The sequence below is a fragment of the Zootoca vivipara genome, chromosome 7 (genome assembly GCF_963506605.1).
Source record: "Zootoca vivipara chromosome 7, rZooViv1.1, whole genome shotgun sequence".
In the NCBI taxonomy this organism is placed as follows: domain Eukaryota; kingdom Metazoa; phylum Chordata; class Lepidosauria; order Squamata; family Lacertidae; genus Zootoca; species Zootoca vivipara.
Genome location: NC_083282.1, coordinates 17,356,188 through 17,382,546, shown reverse-complemented (window position 1 = coordinate 17,382,546; position 26,359 = coordinate 17,356,188). Strand labels below are relative to the sequence as shown.

The window sequence follows — 26,359 nt, the reverse complement described above, 5'->3', positions numbered from 1 at the left end:
ACCCTGCTGGGAGTATGAGATTCCCGACAGCTTCACTAATAAGGGTCATAGGAACATGCAAGCCCACTCACTACAACAAGGTGATGATCCAGTGAGTGGGAGCAAGTACTTGCTTGTGCAAAGCATATCTCTTTCTCCCGTGGCTGATCTCTGGTCATTTCATCTGATTTGTTTGCAAATTCTCATTCATCAATTATTTCCCCCGGTTTCCCCCATGAAGTTGTTGCTTGGTGTAATTTATCATGATTTAGCTACACAGAAATTGCCATAAGGATTGGTCTATAAATAGCTAAAGAGAACTTCCATGTTAAGAAGTGGTGAGTCACTTCTGAGTGCCAAGTTTGGGGAATAGACAACAGGAGTCAGCCATCACAGAAAGCTTTTAGAGACATCTGGTTGGCTACTTGAGAAAACATGGGAACATAAGAAGTTGCTTTATGCTGAATCAGACTATTCTTGTTCAGTATTGTCTGCAATGTCTTGCAGTGGCTCCCAAGGGTTTCAGGCAGGACTCTGTTATTGGTAAGGAAAAAATAGGTATATGAAAGGAGAATTCCTGGCAGCCAAAATCCAAGTTTGGGGCAAGTACTCTTTGGTGGGAGAACCCCAGCAAAATCACAAAGTATGCAGCAAAGTGAAGCATGGAAATACAGGTTGTTCGCTCCTTAAAATATGCCCTTGGGAATTCTAAAACTTCCCTCTTTCTCCAACAAAGGTAAAGACCACACATTTGGTAAGTTAAAATTTGGTTTACTTAGAAACTCTTCAGAGGTCAGGTTTGTGTGCTTTTCCATACAGCATTCAGAAAAAAGTTGTGCAGGCAGTAAAACTTAGTTTAGTTTCAAAGTGATGAATGTTCCTAAATTATTTGTATAGGAACTCAAGAGTGGCTTGTAAGAACCATGCGGTCTCAGCTTGGAGCATCCAGCTCAGACCTCCTCACACATTGAGCTTCTCAGGTAGACTGAAGGGAAACAAAGGCTTGAGCTAAGGTGAGCTAAGCCTGGCAGGACAGCTTACTCTGCGGTCTGCATTAATTAGACTTAAGCATGTTGGTTATATAAGGCTGGTTATCCCATACTCTCTCCCAGATCTATTTTGAGATGCCAGGCATTGAACCTGGGACCTTCTGTCTGCAAGATGCTCTGTCATTGACCCACTGATCTTCCCCAAAACAATGCTGTTGAACCATAGTCTGGTTGATTTACTGGTAAGGCACTTTTTGCGGAGAGACAGGGAGTTGCTCTAAAATTCTGTCTAGCAGGAGTGGTAATATAGTACTAGTAGTATACCACTTCATAGTTCTTCAAATAACTATGTTGAGAAAATCCTTAAAAAATAATAATATCAAAGTCAAATACTACAAATGCTGAATGTTATAGCAGTACAGAACAATTAGATAAGGTGTCACCTTAAACATCAGTATAAACTAAAATAACTATTGTAGAGTCTTCTCTGTAGTTGCGTATCTGCAGCATGTTACCGTAACCATTACACTTTTGTCCTGCTGGTTATTTTTGTTTGCTTTTGTGTTTCTTCCTGTTTGAATTCTTTTAGTTCAGAGATTGCTTTCAAATTGAAAACTACCACCTCACCACGCACTGTAGCGTTTATCCTAAATATTGGGTACACTGTTCCATCGATGTTTAAGTGGAAGTCCCTGCAGATTCATGGGGAGCTATCTTTAAAAATCAATGGTAAAATGCCAGTGTAAATTCCTACCAATTTCTCCTCCTCCATTCCCAGAACGGTATATGTTTTACTGCCTATGACCCTGATCAGACCTGACTCTCCAGGGGGAAATCTCAGCACAATCAGAGTCTCAGGCACAACCTCCTACACCTCCTTGTCACATGAAGAAAGTCACAGACTGTGCTTTGGTGCTCCACTTGAATTCAAAGGTTTTCAGACATAAAGCTTCCAAACAGTCAGAGTGCATTGCAGTAGTCTAGTCTGGATGCAACTACGGTAGGATGTATGACTATTGTAAGGTTAACTTCCTCTAAATAGGGTTGCAGCTGTCAAATTAGCCTAAACTGATTTTTTTTTAAAAAAAATCTTAGTCTCCAGGGGGACACATGCTTTCACTGATAAGCGCTGAGTCCATGAGATTTTTTTTTCCAGAGGCAGTGCACACACCTCCCTACAGATGGGCAAATTCACCCAACCATAGTATCTCTATCTTATCTGAATTGATTTCCAGTTGGTTTGCCCTTATATATCCTAAAACTGCCTCTGTATTTATACCATGGTTTGTGCAGCCTCCCTGAGACTAGAAAAAAGAGAGGTAATGCTGTGGGTTACTTGCATACTGATGACACTTCATCCCAAACCCACTTCATCCCAAATTCGCATGTATATGTTAAACCCCGATAGAACATATCGATAGAACCCCGAGTAACCCCAAAATCAACAGCCATGAAATGGAACAGTAATCCCCTAGCACCTGCTTCTGAATGGCATGGTTGATGGCATTAAAAAAACCCACCTAGAGTTCCAGGAGAACTAACAGGGTTGTACTCCCCAACAACCCCAACTCCCCAAACCAGGTCTGAAACCAGATTAGAGCAGATTCTTGAGTGAAGGGATTTCTTCTTGAGTACACATGTATGATGTCACTGCAAAACAGCTTCTAGCAGAGATAAATTAACACTTAGCCAAAAGTCTTCCTTAAAAAAAGAAAGTATTTACAACGTGGAAAACAAGTTAACGGGCAAACAGTTGCCAAGAAATTTGTAAAGCAAGAACAGGGAGAATTCAAGGTGTCTGCTCCTCCAAAGCAGCAGATGTGGGTGATATCAAAAATGTGTGCATGAATAAATGTTTTAAAAATAAAGCAATGTTAACGCCAGGAAACAGGGGGTGGCACGCAAGAGCCTGGTGATGCAGATCTACTTGGAAAGAGGCTCTCAAGGTACCCTCTCTCAACCCACTTAGGGACAAACATATTATGCTTAATGCACAGCACACAGCTAAGTCTTTCTTTTAAAAAAAACAACAACCTGTAACAGTTGTAGTGCAGCCTGTTGTTTGGGATCACAGAATGTAGGGACTGGGAATTTATACTGTTCCCTCCTCAGTTGCAACCTCACCTGAAAATTGCTACATCTACCAGCATGGCTACAAGGCTCGGTACAAATTGTTCCCATTGGTACCAATGAGGTCTTTCTTTTTCCTTCAGGTCTTCAGGTAGGTGCAAGACACCCCCCCCCCCATGTAATTACTGTATGCTACACATTAAGCATAAATGTAGTCTGACCCTATATGGATGGAGAAAGAAACACGTGAACTGGGCTACGTCATATTTAACTGGATGTAGTGCCTTCTCTATTCCTCACCTTACATCCTCAATAACCTTTTATCCAACAACACTTGACATCCCAAATCCTCACCCTGCCAAAAAAAGAAAGAAGATGACACAAATGGTTTGTGGTGAAGTTTGATTGCACTGTTGTGGGATGCTGTTCTTTGAACACAGCTCAGATCGTGCAACAGAGCCAAGCCAAATGCCTTAATGGGGCCTGTGCAAGGGAGAGAGCCAGTGAGTGGAGACAGTGTGCTTAATCTGCTACTTTGCCCAGCACTCTCCTCCCCCAGCCATTTTTCTCTCCCAGCTGAGACAAACATGCATGTGGAGACCCAGCAGGGGGAAAGCAATGGTAGAGAATGAGAATGGAGGGGGAAGAGCAGTGGGGTCACAAAATAGTTAGGCCTACCACTTCTCAACTTCACATCATGTTCTCCCTGCTGCTTTTTAGCTGGTGGGTGGAGACCAATGTTCCCAGACCCAAGGCTTCCTCATGTACTTTGCTTCAAGCTTCTACCCTTATCTGTCTGGCCATCAGAACGCTCCCTAGGCCACACCCCACACTGGTCATACTTTGCAGCCTGACTGTGTGTTTGCTTGCCTGGAATGCATCTTTGAACTCTGATAATGCCTCTTCCTTGCCTGGATGGAACAGCTAGCCTACTGAACAAAGGCAGAATTAATATTCATTGGAGCGAGCCAGCAATAAATTATGCAGAATAAGTGAAGTTAACATTTCATTAGACAAACAAAGTCTGCTCAGGAGTGCCAGGCCTAATGAGCACAGTAACTCTTCTTGATAGGTCTTGCCCCTATGAGGCAATTCTGGAGACTGAAGGTCTCGGTCTTCCCACAGCTGCCTAAGTCTCTTCTTCTCCTGGGTCTTTCTCAAGCACTACATTGCTGCGCCCACCTTTGCTCCCCCCACTTCATACTTCTCCTGGACCTGGAAGATCAGGGAGAGGGGAACCTGTCACAACAGGAAGGGGAAACACCAATGCTGCTTCAACACCCTGACATATCTCTGCTTCTTGACCTCCCTCCTCTTCTGTTTCCACTTCTGCTTCTGGTCTTCTCTCTGCCAAAACCTCTCCCTGCTCACTAAACCCTTTTACATCTTTAGCTTCCAACACCTCATCCTCCCAGTCTTCTCCCTCTGACCATTCATCATCATCTGCCACCAACCCCCTGGCTCTGAACCTTCTTCCCTTGGGGGATCCCCAGCTAGTGCCTCCCACCATTCCTCTGCATCCTGCCAGTCCATGACATCAGCCTACCTTTTGCTCTGACCCTGCCTACTACTGGCATAGGGCCTCAGAAGATTGTCCAGAAAGGAATGTGGTCCATGGGTTAATAAAAAGGGTTCCTTCAAAAAGCAATGCATAAAAAGTCTCCAAATTACATTTGCCTCAGTTTTCAATACATTGTTGAAATCATCTTATGGCAATTCATGGCACGCCTTACCTTGTCATCACTTTTGGCCATTTGAATTTAGAATGACCTTTACAGATTCCAACTGAAGTGTGCTCATCAGGGGGAAAGCAGGCATCCCTTGTTTTTTGCACTGCTTAGTAATAAAGCCTTAAAAACGATTAAATGTTGGCAATCTACCTTTTTCTGTAACAGCAAGTAAGCTCTGTGACAAAGCTGAGTATCTTGGCTCGTTCTGGTGGTGACTTTTCCAATCCAATCTCTTTCTCCTTACTTATTTCACTGCTAACTTTAATAAAGGGTTCGTTTTACTAGTGCGCTAAACAAAAATGACAAAAGTCTACTGCAATTATTACAATATTTTGGAGTTCCTGTTTGACCTTTGGACAATAATATACCCAGAGCAAATCATGCCAGAAGCTTGAAAAGGCTGGCTTGTCACTAAATCAATCACTTGCTCAAATTAATCCCATTGGGAATCAATGGGATTTCTTTATGAACTTCAGCATTAAGAATGGTGTCCTAGAACATCTTCCATAAATTCTGTACTTAGGATAGAAATTAACAGTGCAGTCCTGTGCATGTTTACTCAGAGGTCAGCCCTACTGTATTCAATGGGGTGCACTCCTAGTAGCTATGGATTGCAGCCTCGGTAAATAAAGTGGAATTCAAATAACAGAAATTCATTATTTCTCTTGTATCTCAAGAAGTGAGATGCACAGAAAAGCTCATACCAATGACAAACTTAGTTGTTCTCTAAGGTGCTACTGGAAGGAATTTTTTTATTTTGTTTTGACTACCTCAGACCAACACGGCTACCTACCTGTAACTAGAAATTCATTATATCACTGAGAATCTGGCAATGGGAATTGTGAAAGACTGTCTAATTTCTTAGAATAGATCACAAAGTTGGAGAGGAACTGAAATCTCATATAGTCCAGGTAAAGGTAAAGGACCCCTGGATGGTTAAGTCCAGTCAAAGGCAACTTTGGGGTTGCAGCGCTCATCTCGCTTTCAGGCCGAGGGAGCCGTCGTTTGTCCATAGACAGCTTTCCAGGTCATGTAGCCACTGGCATGACTAAACCGCTTCTGGTGAAACAGGACACCGTGACAGAAACCAGTGCGCATAGAAACACTGTTTAACTTCCCGCTGCTGTGGTACCTATTTATCTACTCACACTGGTGTGCTTTCAAACTGCTAGATTAGCAGAAGCTGTGACTGAGCAACGGGAGCAACCACCAGCCTTCTGATCAGCAAGCCCAAGAGGCTCAGTGGTTTAGACTACAGTGCCACCCGCATCTTTACCTTAAGTCCAACCCTCTACCAGTGCTAGAAATCCACTGTTGCAGCCTTCCTGGTATGTGACCAGAATTTGTTTAGAAACCTCTAAGCAAGGATGGTCCACCACCTTTCTGGGGCAATCTCTGTTCCATTAGGAAGTTCTTTCTAATATTTAGCCAAAATCCCCTTTCTTCTAATTTGAACCTATTGGTTCATATCCTACTCTCTGGGGCAGGACAACAGAAATTTGATCTATTATTTGTGTGACAGCCTTCCAGATATTAATTAATTGGCTAGATTAATAAGAGTTTTTATAGGAAAAAATCAATCAGTTAAAATGGTGCTTGCAATCAATCACAGAATAAGATTTTTATTTATTTTTACTTAAACATCCCATTTTTTAAAGTAGAAATGCTTTAAAAATTGCACATGGCAGATGCCAACTTTGAAGAGGAGGAAATGTCTCTTCTAAGATTGCACCTCATGTAATTAATGTTGTGCTCTGCTGGCAGGGGGCAGCGTCTCAAAAGAGATATGCCTTCCATCTGTGAGCAAAAGGGGGAAACTGGGTGCCCTTCAACTAAGTCTTTCTCAGAATAGATCCATTGATATTGGGTTAAAAACAACACTCCGCTCCTGTGCTTTATTATACTGCATGTAGAAACCCAGTCGGTATCCTCCCAAACTGAGGATTGAACAGTAAAGACTAACCAAAGTAGTGAAGCCAAAAAAACAACAACTAACCAGCCAATGAAATCGCAGATACTCCTTTTCCACACATAGTTCTCAAATATGAACATAAGAGAGGATTGCCCAGCGCAGGTAAACTTCTTTCCCAGCACAAAGCTACTTACAGAATTAAGAAGCTTAAAAACCTTATCCGATATTAGTCCTAACTTTGTAATTAAAGAATAATTTAGCTATATGCATAGTGTCCTAATACTACATTCATGTTTGGCGGAACAATTATCTTTAATTGGAAATGCTGGTCTATTCTTCTCTCCCCTGTTGCCCCCCATTTAAAGAAGATCTGCACAACCTGTGACCCACTAAACAGAATGGAAATCCTGCCCTGCCCCCTGATCTATGTACTGTAGTCCCACAAATTGATAAGACCAATGTTAAACCTTTTTGGCTTCCTCCTACATCCCTCATAAATTTTACTTAAGCAAGAACTTCTACATTCTCCTCAGATTTTGCTTTAGGCGAGATTCAGGGATATCCAAAGGACATGCAAGATATCTCATCCACCTTATAAACCTAATCAGTCTTATCAAGATCCTTTTGCCTTTTCCTGAAAATTGCATTTGTTTTGCCTTGGCGAGCACAGATTTGCCTCAAATTTCACTCCGGGCAATATTTTTATAGCAACAATAATGGAAAAGATATATGGGGTCCCTTTCCTCCTATAAACTGCTTCCTCTTTAACTGCAGCTAAGGCTAAATGTATCCCACATGCTCTAGCTGTCCCTATTTACCAGCAGCAATCTGTATTTTATGAAGCTAGTTCCTTGTAAAACATTCTCCCTCATTTGCCCTTTGAAATGATGGCTGTGGTTTTTTTAAAAAAAACATCGCCAGTGGTACACATAGGCTATGGAAGTTCTCAATGGGAGAGTTACACCTTGACTCTACGCAGCATGAATGGATACGAAACGCCAGTTCGCAGTTTCCGTTCCATCTCTGCCTCCCCAATATATTGTTACAAAGGTTGAATGCCACCTCCCATCTCCTCTGAGCTCCGGCAAGATTCATGCGGGTTCCAGGTGCCCACATCTTAATTCTGTGTTCCTTTGATAGTTAAGGTGTGTTAAGTGGCTGCTGTAGCTTTAAGAAATATTTACATTCACATATTTACACCTGAATTTAGATGGAGGGAGCCCATATCTTACAACATGGTCATCTCAAGAGGGTCTTGTTCCCCAGAGCAGTGCAACACCAGAGTCCAAGACACCTTTCCCAGCTTCCTTTCAGCCAGCCTTCCAAGATAGAAAAGAGAACAAAGAACTTCATCCCAGCACACCTCTGCTCCAAGCAACTCCTCCCCATCCATCTGCGATCCCAAGCCTAGGTTTTTTAGGGGCACATTTTTCCTGTGAACACAGCCTGCCACCTCCCCATCACCTTGGCAACCCGTCTGCCCAGACTATGGCATGGGTAGGCAAACTAAGGTCCGCGGGCCAGATCAGGCCAAATTGCCTTCTGGATCCGGCCTGTGGATGGTCCGGGAATTGCCATGTGGATCGCCAGCACACATATTCTTTCTGTTTCCCTCGCATGGCCACAACGCCAGCGCCGCCTCCCTCCATCCCTCCTCCTGGCTTCTCCCCACCCTGCCTAGAGGAGGAACGGGGCTGGGCTTTGTTGGTGCCAGCAGCAGCAGCACTTGAGCAGCCCCCATTTTAAACAGCCCCTCTCCGGAGCCCTTTCACGCACTGCTCATTGTCCCCCCGCCGCCACCACCAGCCCCTGCCGCTTGCAAGGCACAGGTAAGCAGCCACCGGGGCTCGTGGTGCTCTTGCATAATCCCTCCCCAAAGAATATATAGTCTGGCCCCTCACAAGGTCTGAGGTACAGTGGACCAACCCCCTGCTGAAAAATTTTGCTGACTATGGGCTATCAACTCCTTTTGTCGTGTTAACACCCAGGCAAGGCCCTGGCTTCAAAAGGAAGTTGAGCCTGTAGTTTTCCACTGCCTGGAATCTTCCCTTCAGTACTCCAGATATGAGCTAGATCTTGACATTCATTAATTTCTACTCTTCCCTAATAGACTGGTACCCCAAATCTGTAACAATATGTATGCATCTTAGGTATTTCTTTACTGCTCACTCAACCATATTTTCTGGGGATGTTTATAATTTAAAATCTAATAAAGTACCAATACAATCAGCAGTTCTAAAATGTCTATCCAGATAGCAGCTGTAGCCAAATATATTTGAGTTGCACGCTGTCTTCTCCAACCTGATGCCCACCATCAGCCCCCGTGGGCATGGTTGGGCTAGAAGGGGGTGATATGAGTTGATAGTTGGGTAGTAGAGTTGAAAAATAATGCCAATAAATTTCTCATTTGGCAACCAATGTGCCCCTTTGGTTTCAGATAGTACATGGGTAGATGAGCTCAGCCACCATAGCTGCTAAAGGGCCATGAAAATTTGTGTCCTGGGCTTTTTAGACTCTTCTATCCATCTACTCCTGCCAACCTAGCAGTTCGAAAGCACGTCAAAGTGCAAATAGATAAATAGGTCCTGCTCTGGCGGCAAGGTAAACGGCGTTTCTGTGTGCTGCTTTGGTTCACCAGAAGTGGCGTAGTCATGCTGGCCACATGACCCGGAAGCTCCCTTGGCCAATAAAGCGAGATGAGCGCTGCAACCCCAGAGTCGTCCGCAACTGGACCTAATGGTCAGGGGTCCCTTTACCTTTACCTTTACCCATGTACTATCTGAAACCCAAGGGCGCATTGGTTGCCAGATGTGAACTTTTTTCAGTTCTCCTACCCCATTGTGAAGTCCAAACCATCTGTGGGGCACCACACTGAGCGAGACTGCTCCAATAAAGTATAACCACATCCATTGTGGGACTAAGCATTTATTAACTGCGCGCTCTCTCTCTCTCTCTCTCTCTCTCTATATATATATATATATATCCTCCAGATACCATTTTTAGGACAAGTATTGTGGAGCTATCATGGAGGAGGGATATGCAAAACCAAGTAATAGAAACACCGTGCTCTTCATCCTGGAAAAGCAAAATTAGTTGATATCATTTTTAATGGCTGGGGAAAGAATCCTAAATGTTTTTGAGCTGGCCGTTTTATATATTTTATGAATAGATGTGATAAATTTGTATTATTTTCTCAAATGCCAGACTGTGAACAGGTCTTGCTTTAAGGCAGACCCAACCCACAGTAATGTCACAACACTATAGACAGAACATTACTAATGTAAAGCTAATTCTGCCTATCCTCCTCTGCTAAGGAGTGCCACAACTGCTTTGGAAACTTCAGTTACTCAGTGCCATCACTTCTCATGGGTTTGGGCTTGGGTATAAGCGTGAGCATCTGAGGTACATATTGCAAGAGAGGGGTTAAAGAGCATTGCCTTTGTCACAGCTTGGGAAAAAGAGCTGAGGTCTATAATGGGTATGCTCACTTGGGCTATATAGAAAGACTCACTATGGGGTGGTATCCAGCTAAGCAGTTCCTCAAGAACTTTCGGCTGTGCAATGGGACTTCCCCTCTCCTTTCCCTGAGCAACTCCTAGATCTGTTGTGGAGTTTCACCAAACACACACACACACAACCAGAGCAGATTTAGGAGGTCTGCATGGTCTGTGGGGAGAGGAGAGGGACAGAAAGTTTCATAGCACATCCATAAGTATTTGTGCTACTGGAACTGTTTAGTTAGATACAGTACTGCCCTTTGCCCCAATCCCAGTTTCTTATCAGTAGTCTATACATGGCTTTTGTTCTGATTTGCTGAACCTTGGCAATTATATGCAAAGATCCTAAGTTGCGTATTAAGAGAGGAACATATGGCTCCTCGTTAAAAATGTATCAAAGAACAACTCTCGCACTCCTTATATTTTTTTTAAATTTTTGTCAGCATTAGAGATCCCCTCATGTGACCTCTAGTCTGCTGGTTGACACTTACAAGCAAGTGAATCAACTTGTTATTAGCAGTTATACCTTGGTGATATTTACAGCACTTTAATGTCAGTTACATAGATGTAAATAGAAGCTGCAAGAAGCTGAAGAACCCATGATTTGTTCCCACACAAAAACTAAGGCCTCTTCCTTGGGTGTTCCGGAATACTTACGTAACTGCAAAAGAAAAAAGAAAAGAAGTTCTTACAGATAAAAAGGTATTTTAAAATGTGTTCTGCCAAAATAATGAGAGTAGCAAAGATGAATGGTCAAGAAAGCAAATAGACCCATCCAAGGAGGAAGAGCTGACCCCCAGGGTATTAGGCAGCAGTTTGAAGGTATTAGGAATTAAAACTGCATATTTAGTGTGCCATAAATAAGACTTTCATGTACAGGTTTTCTCTGTTGGAGTTGGAAGATGGAGATCAGCTGAGTTGTGGAAACTAAACAGTGCCAAGATTTCCAGATACACAGCAAGCCACTGTTGAATTTCACCATCTCTGCTCTGACAAGGTGGCTGTTACAGTGACAGACCAAGAAAAGAAATGTTTGCATCATACATTTAATGCACATGATTTCTCCCCCCCCCCCAAAGAATCCTGGGAACTGTAGTTGGTTAATGGCTCTTGAAATCGGAGCTTTATGAAAGGGAAAACACAATTCCCAGACGTGCTTTAAATGTGTGTTGGATGTGCTTTAAATGTATGGTGTGGATCTGCCCCAGAGGTGTGCAAAATGTGTGTCAACATCAGGTTTTAGTAGCTGAAAGATGGCTCCCTCCCCTCTCTAGAACTCTCTCTATAGAACACGGGTGAATAATAGGTGGCCTGTAGTGTTGGACTACAACTCCCATCCTCCTTGGCCATTGCCTATGATGGCTGGGGCTTATGGAATTTGGAGTCCAACAGCATCTAGAGCAGGCATCCCCAAACTGCGACCCTCCAGATGTTTTGGCCTACAACTCCCATGATCCCTAGCTAACAGGACCAATGGTCGGGGAAGATGGGAATTGTAGTCCAAAACATCTGGAGGGCCGAAGTTTTGGGATGCCTGATCTAGAGGGCCTTGGGGTGGCCATCCCTGCTTTAAGCTAGATCAGTCTGTGAGAGAACAAAAAAGTTAAGATTTCAACATGTACGCGTTCATTCTGACCACTTTCTTTGCCTTAGGCTGCTCTGCTTTTTTATTGCATGAGGCTTTGTGAGTTTTAGGAGGAAGAAAGAAGTCTAGGCAATTGCTTGATTGTCCATCATTTTATTTAGATGGAATAATACTGCGGGTTAGCATTATGGTTACTCTGGACCAAGGGTAGCCAATGTGGCGCCATCCAGATATTGTTGGAATACAACTGCCATGATCCCTGACCAATAGGTTTTCTGGCTGGGACTGATCAGAGCTGTAGTTCAGCAACTTCTGGGGGACCCAATGTTGGGCTGGGCAGAAAAAGAGCAAGAATGCATGTTTCTTTAATGTTTAATAGCAAACCTAGCTTAGACTAGAAGGAAAACAAATACTTCACGGTATCATTTGACCCTCTCCAAATGTCTACATTAGATCCTTTGTTCACCTCAAAGTCTTGGCCTCTATCCCCACTTTACCACCCTCTGGAGTTGGCCTTTAGCCAAACATATATTTGCAACCCCCACTGCTGGACACAAGCATAGTTTAATCAGGGCAATTGAATTATCCTCAAATCATGTGGTTGTGCTTTGTTGGTTACCATCGTCTAGTACCCCAGAGGAAGGAAAGAGATTGCTATCAAAGTGAGTTGGATTCCTTTTTAGCCTCAAGCCATTATCTAATTGTGAAATATAATCATCATTATTTTGAGCTCTTTTTATAAACAGCTAGAAATGGGTCTTTATGTTTTCTTTATCATATCTTTGTATTTTCTCAGTTTCTCATCAGCATGAAAGAAGTCAGCCTAGCTTTTCATCTTTTCCTACAGAGGAGTGCTTTGGGGGATGGGAGTCTGGCCACGTACAAAGGCTTCTGCAGGCTTTGGAGATTTGGGTGTCCATTTAGCTTTAGTCTTAGTGTAATGCTAGCATTTGGGGTGACGGGGGTGAATTTGGGGATTAAGATAGAATCGAGATAAATATCTGGTCTAAGCAAATGTGAGGTACTGGTGTTTGTTTGGGGTTTTGGATAAATGGCTAGCTTTGCCCAAGGAGATTTGTTGTTTGGACAAGTATTTGACATGCCCAAAGGGATGGGTTTTTTCATAGTTTGGCTGGGTGTGTGACCTTTAAAAAGGTAAAGGACCCCTGGCAGTTAAGTCCAGTTGCAGACAACCCTGGGGTTGTGGCACTCATCTCGCTTTAAAGGCCAAGGGAACTGGCGTTTTGTCCACAGACAGTCTTCCCGGGTCATATGGCCAGCATGACTAACCTGCTTCTGGCACAACGGAACACCAAAACCAGAGCAGCGGATGGAAATACCATTTACCTTCCTGCTGGAGTTGTACCTATTTATCTACCTGCACTTTTGGCATGCTTTCAGACTGCTAGGTTGGCAGGAGCTGGGACCAAGCAACAGGAGCTCACCCCATCACAGGGGATTTGAACCGCTGACCTTCTGATCGGCAAGCCCAAGAGGCTCAGTGGTTTAGACCACAGCACCACCCGCGTCCCCTGTGTAACCTTAGGATCTAGATATATATCTGATCTGGCTTGAAAAATAGACACATTTTGAGACCTAGGTGGAAGCCAAATTGATGGATGGCCTCAGTTAGAATAGAGTCTGGTAATTGTGGGTTTTAGTTAGCCAAATCAGTCATCACTTCTGTTTCAGTGTATCTGAAGAAGTGTGCATGCACACGAAAGCTTATACCCAAAACAAACTTAGTTGATCTCTAATGTGCTACCGGACAATTGTTTATTATTTTTTTAATATATATTTCCAAATAAGTCAGTCATTTTAGCAGACAAAGCTCAATAATAGGGCACTCTAATCCAAGTCCAGTTGAACTTTGGCCCAGTTCTGATGCTAACTTTTTCCACAGAAGCCAGAATATTGCAATCCAACAGAATGTTTTCCATTTCTTTGACATCTCTGAGTGAGATAAATGACTGTATTGTGTTTTGCTAGTTGCTGCAAATGAATCAAGATGAGCTCCAAAGTCTTTTTTATATATTGTTTTTGTTTTATACCTAATTCAGTCCATAGGATGGCATGGGATGAAAATTCAAAGAAATATATAATGCGTATAAGAGACTTAAAATATTGTTAAACCAAAGTTGTTGGTTTTTTATGGGCATAATCAATTAGATAATGAAGTCAACTAACAGATGGGTGGTTTAGATCTGATCTCCAATGGAGTCTTGCTTTCAAGAAAAGCCAATGGATATTTACATTTTTCTGATTTCTGTCCACTTACATTTCAGAGGCAGAATCCAGAATTCTCTCTTTTGGCATGTACATCCTTCAAACATTCATAAGCCCATCACTGCATATATACTTCTCAGCTGAGCTAAGCGTGCATTGGCTTCCTTTATCCATTCATTATGCATCATTCTCTCTACTACACAAGTCATTTTTGTAGCTGTAGAATGAATTTTCTCACATTGACATGCACAGAATTTACTAGAGTAGTTCAGCTGCATCTCACTAGATTGATAAAGATATAGAGAGCCCCATGTTCAGAAGGCAATGCTTTTCGGTATGCAGCACAAAATGCCATTGCTGTCCTCTTATTATCTCCCTCAGAGTATGAATCTCTTGCTTTGTCCTATGGAATCTAAGGTCAAACAGAGACTGTGATTCCCAGAAATCTGAACTTCTCACAAAAAATAGACATGGGATTTTTAGTCAATAATCCCTGCCTCAAAAATCACAGGATGTACTGCTTCCCATTATTTATATCCTCCCGTTTATGGTGGTTGTTGTATGAAATCATAACCTATTCAGGTCAAAGGGAATTCTCCCCTAAACTGAATGTATTCATCTGCATCCTCCTGATGGCCTTTTTGTTTTAACTGAATGAGAAATTAAATGTTGTTGAGGGTCATGTTGGAGCATGAGACAAACAGTGATCCAAAACACTGCCTGTGCTGGGTACTTCAGAGATTAGTTGTTTGGGAGAACAAGACTGAAGGAAGAAGCCATGATAACTAATTGCAACAGAAGCCTTTAAGAAGAAGCAGCTTCTGGCTTTCCCTTCCAGTCTCTACAAGCCTGTGCCCACCCACCCCCAAAGTCTCAAGGCATAGAATTTATTTTTATTTTGCAAATATGTGTGCGCCTTAGCATAGCCTCATTTATTGTAGCTAATGTAACAGCAGTGTACCTAATATAAGTGCAGTGAAGAATGTGCAGAAACTCCACTAACATGCACAGTCACATTAAAATGCTGAGCATAGATGCATAGAATTGTACAGTTAGGAGGGACCACGAGGGTCATCTAGTCCAGCCCCCTACCTGTGAACACACAGATAGCGTGAACAAGTGAGTTTGCACATTTCCCAGGCGATATGCACTGCTTCCGAGGAATGCTGGAAAATGTGCACAACTGGGTAATGTCCACAGAGTACTGCATAAACTGGCCAAATAGTGTATTCATTCAGTACAGGTGGGTTATGCATGTTACATATGAAAGTTACATAGAAGCGCTGTCCGTTTATAGGGCAATACACCAACCATTTCACATTCTCCAGCATCCATTGGTAATTAGCTGTATTAACTAGGGGAAGGTGCAAGAACTCCTTTTGGCACTGTTAACTTGTGCATGTCCATGTGAATGTATGCAAAGATGTTTGTACTGTACACATTTTGCCCATCAGATCACATAGACTGAGCATGCTGGGGCTGCAGGATTGTCTGCTGTTTTTACAGCAACTTAACTACTGCTGTGTAGTCAAAAACTCGACAGAGGCCTTACATGCACCCTCATATCACACAAGTGTAGAAGCATGCATCTTATCCATAGCCCCTTTTCGTACAAGTAGTCCTAATTCATCCTGTGTTTGCACCTATAGAATACTGCATAGAGGAAGGAGCATTTGAGCACCTTGAGCTGCTTAACACCATTAGAGACTATTATTCCAGTAACAGTTATGTAGGACTTAATGTAATGGTCTTTCCAAGCCCTGCTCCCTTTTAAATGGGAGTCGTGGAAACTGGAACTGGGATCTTTTGCATGCAGGTTGTGTGCTATGCCACTATCAATCAAGCTTTATTACGGTCGTATACCAGCTATTAAAATAAAAATGCTTTACAGGGCTATGGGGGTTGTCATTCGGGGTGGATATAAGAGTCTATAAGTTTGAAGCGGCTATGTTTCCAGAAGGCGGGTCCAGCTGGCCTTTCCCCTGGTGCTGCTCAAAGTTCTCAGTTTCGTGCCTGAGCGAAGGAACTACTTCCCACAGTCCAATCCCGCGTTTACTATTCCAATGGCTGTCTTGTTCTGGGGGGGAAGACTGGTCCTGCAGAGTGCTATGCCACTAAATTATGGGCTCGTGAGAGTAGGTGGGCTCTGTTGAGAGTTTATCCCAGTGATGGTGCTTTAAGAATGTTTTAACAGGAGCTCTTGCAAACCTCTATGAGGTCTGTTTTCTTTTTGAATTTGTTCTTCCAACTCTTAGAAATCAAAGCTGTAGATGTGGTGAGTTTTCTTACTCATTTTTACCATAGAAATATGTTATTTGAAAACTCAGTGGAATGAAAGGAAAAGAAGTACTGGTAGAAGAAAAATCCAATGGCAGATCTATGCTCGGATCCTGCCTTCATACATGCATACGTTGAAAAAAAAGAAACAGCCAATCTGAACAATTTCCACATAAAAGAACAAGTTCTAAGATAAAGATACAAAAAAAGAGCAACACACCCAACAAAACCAGGTTTTCCAGGGCTCACAGCCAAAATGGTTGTGCTTCCCATATGCACCCGGTAAGCCACTGTGAGAACAGGTTGCTGGACTAGATGGGCCATTAGCCTGATCCAGCAAGCTCTTCTTATGTTCAAGGTTTTTTAAAGTGTGTGTGTGTGTGTGTGTGTGTGTGTGTGTGTGTGTGTGTGTGTTGTAGGGGGTTGCCATCTGTGCTTCATATCAGGCAGCAAAATGTCTGATGACTCTTCATTCATAACAACTTCTCATAGAACCTCTCCGATTTCCAGATTTTTCATTCTTTACCTATTTTAAACAGTACCAGTATTTATTTATTTATTGTCATGAACTGAGCAGTGTTTTTGTTTATATTTAAAGCATATTTACATTTTGTTTATATTTAAAGCCATTATGTAAATGTGTGAAGAAAACAAGCCTTTTATCAGGGAATCTAGCACCACTAATATAGAACAATTAAACTTTCTGCTTAGCGGAGCCTCATTTATAAACCTGTTTACAAGGATTTCCCACCACCCTCACACACCCATTTTAATTAAAAGGAAAGAGGTGTTTATTAATATTTCCAGCTATAATGAGCTATTATAGCATCCATTCTTGAGAGTATCATTTACTTAAGCCACAGATGAAATGCAAACTGCATGTAACAGGTTACCAATTCTATCTTCCATTATCCTGAATTCCTTAAAGATGCCATAAGTTGGCTTTGCCCCGAGGATATATCTGTGGGTTGCTACTTGCCTCAGGTCAAATTTTCCTTAAATGGAAGTCAGGTTTGGCAGCTGTTCATTTGCACATGCTATTTTTTTTAAAAAAAAAATGCTTGCCCATTCCTTGCGCTGCCTTGCCCTAATTACTAGTCACTCCATGGAACAGGTGACAAATGCCCACAGAAGAATCTTTCCGACCACCGGATGTAAAATCGTTAGGAAAATAATCAACCAGAGTTGCTAAATACCTGGGCACCTCTCCAACATGTATCTGAAGGAGATTTTAAACCATTTCTGACATCTACTGGAAAGAAATAACAATGCTTTCATGCTGATAAAACGAGCTTTTTCATTTTGAATGCATCTTCAGTTCATGGGGGATTTTTTGAGTGTTCGTTAAGAGGCTCTGGGTTCATTAAAGGACTTTGGTCCATATTCTGGTTCAGTCCATTTCAATTTGCATACTTATAGCACAGTAGACTACATTGCTATTTTATTTTATTTTATTTTATTTTTTACTCAAATAGCCTGGGGCCAATGTCTAAAATTAAAATAACCAGAACTTTTCCAAACCACTTATTGATGCAAAAGGTTTCCCTTGAGGTGGTCATGGTATGATGATTAAGATCTCAAGTTGCCGGATCAAGTTACAGTAGTTGCATATAGGAGCATTATTGCAAGTCCCATTTCATCCTGAAAAGGGTGAAGGAAACAACCTTCAGGAGCGTACCCAGGATAAAAATTAGGGGGGGCAAGGGGCAGGGGCAAGGGGCAGGAGGGGAGGGGCCACAGTGGGAATGTGGGCGGGGCTACGTTGCCTGCACCTCCCCAGTCTTCCGAGGATGTGGCCCCAGGCTCCCGCTCCCGGCGCGAAGCTCCAGAGGCATGAGGGGAACGGGAGCCTGTGGCTGCCTCCTCCGCTTACGCTCCCCACTCCTGCTTAGCGCTCCTCCGCTTACGCTCCCCGCGCGCCTCTGGAGCTTCGTGCCGGGAGCGGTAGCCTGGGGCTGCCACGCCTGCGCCCCTCAGCCTTTTGCTTCTAGGGGGGCAATTGCCCCCTCCTGCCCCCTGCCTACGCCCATGCTTCTGTTGACTTGCTCCCCATATCCCCCCCCCAATAATGCAGTGAGGCTGGTCCTTAGAGTTTCCTGTCTTGTTCTCTCAGCTCATTGCCTCTTCCATCCACCAGTGTGGACAAACAATGGAGTCTCATTTAGTAGAGACTCTTTTTTGTTTGCCCTCCGCCCAAAAAAAGTTAGAGAATTTTGCAACTTTCCCAAAAGATCGTAGTATTAATAATAATTTATTATTTATACTCTGCACATCTGGCTGGGTTTCCCCAGCCACTCTGGGCGGCTTCCAACAAAATATTAAAATACAGTGGTCTGTTAAACATTAAAAGCTTCCCTAAACAGGGCTGCCTTCAGATGTCTTCTAAAAGTCTGGTAGATGTTTTTCTCTTTGATATCTGGTGGGAGAGCGTTCCATAGGGCAGGTGCCACTACCAAGAAGGCCCTCTGTCTGGTTCCCTGTAACTTGGCTTCTCGCAGTGAGGAAACCGCCAGAAGGCCCTCGGTGCTGGACCTCAGTGTCTGGGCAGAACAATGGGGTGGAAACGCTCCTTCAGGTATACTGGACCGAGGCTGTTTAGGGCTTTAAAGGTCAGCACCAACACTTTGAATTGTGCTTGGAAACGTACTGGGAGCCAATGCAGATCTTTCTCGGCAGCCGCTCCCAGTCACCAGTCTAGCTGCCACAATCTGGATTAGTTTTAGTTTCCGGGTCACCTTCAAAGGTGCCACACATAGAGTGCATTGCAGTAATCCAAGCGAGAGATAACTAGAGCATGCACCACTCTGGTGAGAGAGTCCGTGGGCAGATAGGGTCTCAACCTGCATACCAGATGGAGCTGGTAAAACAGCTGTCCTGGACACAGAAATGACCCGCACCTCCATGGACAGCTGTGAGTCCAAAATGACTCCCAGGCTGCGCACCTGGTCCTTCAGGGGCACAGTTACCCCATTCAGGACCAGAGAGTCGTCCACACCTGCCCGCCTCCTTTCCCCCCAAAACAGCACTTCTGTCTTGTCAGGATTCAACCTCAATCTGTTAGCTGCCATCCATCCTCCAACCGCCTCCAGACTCTCACACAGGACCTTCACTGCCTTCACTGGTTCTGATTTGAAAGATAGGTAGAGTTGGGTATCATCCGCATACTGATGAACACCCAGCCCAAACCCCCTGATGATCTCTCTCAGTGGCTGCATGGGGGAAGAGGACAGAACCCTGAGGCACCCAACAAGTGAGAGCCCAGGGGTCTGAACACTCATCCCCCACCACCACTTTCTGAACACGGCCCAGGAGGAAGGAGAGGAATTTTGGGAGCTGCTTTCACTCAGCCTCTTTCAGTTTGATGCCACTTAGAACTGTCAAGCCTCCCCCTTCCAAGAGTCCCAGGTGCTATCAGGCCCATGCAGAGTTTGTCTGAGGCCTAGGATGGCTGGGAGGTACAGGGATTGGCATGACAGTGTTAAGTCCAGCAGGCCCCTGGCCAGTTTAGCCCTCTGAGGCCTGGGGCAAGTATACGCGGCTGCCCCCCCCCCCTTCTGCACAGGTCTGGGTGTTATAGCTCAGAGACATTCAGAGAATTCCCTGTTGGTAATCCCTCGTATATACCCACATCACAGAACTCCCAATTTCCAAGCTTTCTGGAGATGGAGGAATTACAGTTTAAGCAAGTTAAGTCTGTAGTGTAGTTTTGTTCTTTGTAGGATTGGGATATAATATACAATTGTTAATTATAAGGAGCTATGTTGATTTGAGCACAGGGCTTAAGAGAACCAGATCTGAAAGTTTTGATGTAGTTACTTTTTGTTTGATTAGTACACACCAAACAGCAGTATCCAACTGTCACAGCATTTATGTATGAAAGCAATTTGAAACAGTGCTGGGAGGCTTAAAAAAACCCCAACAACAACAACAAACCAACAGAAGTTAAACCAGCAACAACAAGAGCAGAGTGTTTTGTTATGTAGATGTTTCTTGCCAAGAGCTGGTCTTCAGTTTGGAGCACAACACCTTGAAATGAAATCTCCACTTGTGATAACACCTTGCCTTTTCTTTTGTTAGGTGCAAGTGTAATCTCCATGCCACCGGCTGCAGAGAAGAAAACAAAAAATTGTTATGTGAATGTGAGCACAATACAACAGGCCCAGACTGTGGGAAATGCAAGAAGAACTATCAGGGGCGGCCTTGGAGTGCAGGCTCATATCTTCCCATTCCTAAGGGCACAGCAAATATCTGTGAGTACTTGTGCACAGCAGAACTGCCACGGTAGTGATGATACGTTTCGGCCTCTGGCCTTGTGGGTAAAAAAATGATCCTAAGAGAACGCATCAGCCAGGAGTAATATAGAACTTTAACCAGTCATGGGCGTGTTTATTTGGGAGCACACTACCACTGTGTTTGGTGGGTTTATTCCCAAGTAAGTGTGCAAAGGATTAGAAGATAAACTTTAAAAAACCCAGCCCTGCCTGGTTTGTTTGTTTTTTAAATAACCTCAAAATTGTGATATCCACTCATATGTAGCATTTTAATAAATTTAAGTGCCAAATTTCCTCCTCCACATATTTCATACATGCTATTGCATTCAGTAGAAAGCCAACATCTCATTCTTTGGGCATTTTTAATGTAGTTTGGTTATTGGAAATTTCCATTGCTCATTTCCTGTTCACTGCGTTAAATTTATAGGAAGGGAAGAGCCCATGATAAGCCTATAATGTGAGAATCACTGTGTAAACCAGTAGTTCCCAGTTAGGGGTCCATAGCCCCATCCCTTGCCTCTCCCCAACTAAATTTTTGTCATTTTTGCCCGGTAATATCACATATTTTATGGTCTTGTGAGATTTTTCAGTATGCCAAAATTGGTTTTGAAATCACACCGCAATAACGATTTTGACCCGGCAATACACAGCAATATATTGCTCCTCGTGTGAGGGAGGGCAGGGCAGCCGATTGCAAGGCACTGCCTTCCCCTCATGCTGATGGACAACAGGGCAGCTGATCACCCTCACTTCAAGGCACCAGGCACTACCTTCCCCTGGCGCTGAGGCGGAGCATCTTCCCTCCGTCAGCAGGAAAGCAGCAGCAGCCACAATAGACGTGCATATTCACTGGCTGCCACTGAAGGCGGCCTGATGCACCCCCATCCCTTCCCACGCAAACCATGGGGTGAAGGTGACTCCGCTTCCTCTCCTTCCTCCACCCACCAGATCTCTGTGACTGCTCCTTCCCTCATCCCCACATCTGATCTCCCATTTCAGACATCATGATATATCGGAATATCAAGCTGTTTAGCTGCTGATATATCACAATGTCGGAAACCAGATATTGCTCAGCCCTAGTCTGTTTTCTTTTCAGTATACCTAAAATCCTTTGCTTATTAGGGGCTATCCCACATTTTGTTCAGAAAGTTGCTTTGCAGGGTAACAACCATGCAGTTATCAAACTTTTCAAAAGTAGGGGGTCCCTGGCTTGGCCTTTTAAAAATAAGGGGACCTCAGTAATAAGCTAATTTGGAACCACTTACATTTATATCCCACCCTTCCTCCAACACAATCAAGGGAATGTTCATTGTTTCCCCCACTCATTTTATACTTTGAGGAATCCTGTGAGGTAGGTTGGCTGAAATAGTGGCCCAGGGTCCAGGGAGCTTCATGGCTGAGCAGGGGCTTGAATCTGGGTGTCTCCAGTTGGAGTCTCAATGCCCCAACCCTATTGGTAGTCAATGTGGTGCCCTCAACAACTCCCATTGTTCTTGACCGTTGGCCTTTCTTGCTGGGACTGGTGAGAGTTGAGCCAAACATCTGGGATCATATTCAGACTAAACCCATTGAAATGAATGAACCTAAGTTGGGCATTCATTTAAATGGGCCTACTCTGAGCAAAAGGGACGCAGGTGGCACTGTGGTCTAAACCACTGAGCCTAGGGCTTGCCGATCAGAAGATCGGCGGTTCGAATCGCCGCGACGGAGTCAGCTCCCATTGCTCAGTCCCAGCTCCTGCCAACCTAGCAGTTCGAAAACACGTCAAAGTGCAAGTAGATAAATAGGTACTGCTCTGGCAGGAAGGTAAACAGTGTTTCCATGCACTGCTCTGGTTTCGCCAGAAGCGGCTTAGTCATGCTGGCCACAGGACCCAAAAAAACTGTCTGTGGACAAACGTTGGCTCCCTCGGCCAGTAAAGCGAAATGAGCGCCACAACCCGAGTCGTTCTGCCATGGTTCCTTTACCTTTACTCTGAGTGAAAGTTAGTTTGCTAACTGCTCCCTAACCATTACTTTCATTGGCCTAAACTAGCTTGCACAAGTTCATACTTCCATGCAACAGAGGCATACAAACCTCCAAATAAAAATGCAGAAACAGTTTCATCTGTGACATAGATAATATGACATCAAGAATCCTATTCAGCCAAGTGTAACAGGGCATAGCTTACAGCTGCTGCCTAACCATGGTAAACAACTGCCTGTGAGCTACTCCTTGTCACAAATAGGTCATCACAGAAGACCGGTGGTTTTGCTGGAGTTTGTTTCTATGGTATCTCTGCTCGCTTTGCTTGCCAACCCCACAGTTAATCTCCTAGAGCAGGCATCCCCAAACTGTGGCCCTCCAGATGTTTTGGCCTACAACTCCCATGATCCCTAGCTAACAGGACCAGTGGTCGGGGAAGATGGGAATTGTAGTCCAAAACATCTGGAGGGCCGAAGTTTGGGGATGCCTGTCCTAGAGCTTCCCCTTCCTACCCCATGCAACAACCAAGATCACTTTTCACTTTCCCTACTCCATTTCTGATGCCACTTTTCTGCAGCCCTGCATTGCACCCGTTTTCACCCTCACCCCTTCCTTTTATGCAGCACCCCCTGCTTGCACACAATCACCATGGTAGCCTCCTGAATATTCCTCTTCTCTCACATTGCTGCCACTAGGCACCCTTTTCACCTTCCCCCCAGTTATGAAGCCACCATCCTCTCCTATTCTGCAGACACATTCATGCCCCTTCTTTCATCTGCACCCCCATTCCCCCTGCTCCCTCTTTTCTGCGTACACACACACACCTCATTCTGCTTGCTTTTCTCAGTTCTCCCTTTTACAAAGACTAGCCCCACTGCCATACGCATCCTTACACTTTACTGTGTAATTGGACTGTGCCAGGCATTGGATGCTGGGTTAGATTCAAGTGTGGTGTATGGTCTCAGGAGCTCCTTTTTTGTTTTAATTTACATTCATGGATCGTTGGTATACAGTATATGCCTTATTTTGTTCCCAAAACAGCCGTGTAAAACCCACATCCAATGATCATTACTTGGATCCAGTTATGTTAAGCTTGTACACTGTGCTTTTCATCTACTGTGAGGTCTTCACACAGGAACTTCTTTTTTCATGTGTGGATGGCACAAGTATTATGGTCTGCTTGCTGGACCATGATAAATGCTTAACCAAAAGTACTAATATTCGAAAATGATGAGCATGATGCAGCCAAAGTTAAGTACTCTGAAGTCCTAACAGTTTAAATGGGAGAGATTAAAGCTGGTGCTTAATTCTCTCTTTTAAATCAATGGGACTTATAAGTGCTTAGCTTTTGGCTGGATCATTTCATGCACATTCATCCCTCTGACTAATAGTATTGAAAGCAGCACAATACCGACTTCAGATTGGGGACAGGAAAAGGTACAAAAAGAAGAAAGGAACATAAAAAAAGCAAGAAATCCATGAAACTGTTCTGCCATGCAGGCAAGTGAGTTATACATTAACTCGGATCCTTGCTAATTTGACTTATGTACCTAAATCCCTCAGAGGGAGAGGGATGGGGGGAAAGGAGCAAGCAGAGAATAAGCCATCAAACCTTTTTTGGAGTAGAAGTTATTAGTTGCTTTTTTATAAAAAGTCCGGAGTTTTGCCCTGTATAAAAGTAAAAAAAAAATCTGGCTTTGGAAATAACCATTCACTGAAAAGTTATTTTGAAGAAACAGGGTTATGTGCCGCAGCTAAATGAAAAGTTAAAGGGAAAAAACAGCAGCAATGTGCCATGTTCCGAATGTTATCTCGCACTTCAAAGCAGCAGCTGTGAGGAATCAAACCTCCAAAATGAATATCACAGGAAGCAGGACCTTATCAAGTTTAATGTGAAAGTAATAGACTAAGTAACAAACCATGAAGTGTGGGCAGGGAGGGCATGAAATTATGATAAAATTCCTACCAGGCACGGGGGGAAGTGAACCTTCAAAAAGAAGGGGAAAACATTTTGTAAGCGCATTAACTTTTAGAAAAACAGACACTTTGGATCACAGAGTTAATACTTTAAAGCTATGTTCACGATACATTTTGAAATTCACAGGATTCTCCCCCCTCCCCTCCTCACACAGAGAATTCACAGCCTAGAAAAAGCTTCAGAATCACTCAGCTTGAGTGATGCTGCATGGAAAAACACAATTCCTCGGCACCCAACTCTGCTCTGCCTCTCAGTTGCTCCTTGTAGACGGGAGCATCCTACATCCTTTATGCAGCTTGTCCAGGTGTCTCCCTAGTGATTGAGTCCCTCTTATTCATAACACACCCCCAAGCTCTTGCAATGCAATATATACTTCACAAATCTAAAACAAATACTTAGCATGCAGAGGTATCATCACTAAAGGATTACAAACATGATCAGAGGCAGAGTTTTCCTGCATCTCTTGTACACCATCAAATTTCCACTAAAGTGAGATTGCAGGTGAAATCTGGAGTGTTTTCAGCCACACATGTGCTAGAAGATAAGAGCAAGTACCTTCAGACTTTCATCAGTCATGAACATTGACTACTATACAATAAATCATAAGGTCCTGGTGTCTGACAGAGCTGTCAAGCTCAGCCAAAATCTGGTACAGTTCTCCTTTGTTTCCTGCCTGTCCCTTTGCTTGAAGCACAATGTGATCTACCCTAGACAAACAAATTGGTAGGGGGGGAGTAGAAGAGGAGTTGATATCCTCAGATTTCTTGAGGTCTAGGATTTTTCACAGTTGGTATATTACTGACATAAAGGGGGGATAATGTGCAGTATTTTTGTCTCAAAATATATTGTACAGTGGTACCTCGGGTTACAGACGCTTCAGGTTACAGACTCCGCTAACCCAGAAATAGTACCGTACCTTGGGTTAAGAACTTTGCTTAGGATGAGAACAGAAATCGTGTGGCGGCGGCGGGAGGCCCCATTAGCTAAAGTGGTACCTCAGGTTAAGAACAGTTTCAGGTTAAGAACAGACCTCCAGAACAAATTAAGTTCTTAACCCAAGGCACCACTGTATAGGCATTTGTATTAGGCAGTGTGACTGGGGGGGGGGACAAACCCCTCCAGATCGATTGCAATCTTATGTTGCCTCACCTGTGATTTTGTATAATTTTCGGCATCTAACAAACAAACTTGTACAAATGTAACAAAACAAACAGATTTTAGGCACATAGGCTCAGAGAGAGATGGCTTTGCTCCTAAATCATGACATTCCATCCAACCTTGAATTTGGCTTTTATTTGTACAAAGGTTACTCTATCCCTTACGCCAGCCATGCTATTAAGTATACTTCCCCACAGGTGAGAAAATAACATTGCCCATAGGTGTAGTGATAAGAAACTTATTCTGCATTGCAGATAATCTCACAGGAACCCAGGGTTTCAATAATAGAGTGTTATTTGCCTACGGGAAGCCTTTCAGATTGTAACATTATTGCAGAAATTTTTACTTGGGCTTCTTTTGTTCGTTTCTCTGTTTTTGCAACACTGTTTGGGTTTACTTGCTGCCTTGATTGTATGTTGTAATTTATTATTTTGGAAACTGGCATAATATAATTATAAACAACTAGGTTTGTCCTCGGTATCCATATTCTGCAAATTAATATACAGTGGTACCTCAGAAGTCGAACGGAATCCGTTCCGGAAGTCTGTTCGACTTCCAAAACGTTTGGAAACCAAGGCCATTCGGGTTCCAAAGAACGTTTGCAAACCGGAACACTCACTTCCGGGTTTGTGGTGATTAGGAGCCAAAACATTTCACTCGCAAGGGATCCAAGGTATGACTGTAGATGGATAGATGATACGATAGATAGATAGATAGATAGA

The 26,359-nt window shown here is 43.5% G+C and overlaps 1 protein-coding gene across 2 annotated transcripts in view; it reads left to right on the top strand.

Moving 5' to 3' along the window:
* Window positions 1-26,359, top strand: part of NTNG1 (netrin G1) — a 210,248-nt gene that overhangs the window by 117,053 nt on the left and 66,836 nt on the right. For both annotated transcript variants that reach the window (XM_035123311.2, XM_035123309.2), the window contains exon 4: window positions 20,343-20,515. In XM_035123311.2, the coding sequence (XP_034979202.1) occupies window positions 20,343-20,515 (173 nt within the window). The remainder of the gene's footprint in view (window positions 1-20,342; window positions 20,516-26,359) is intronic.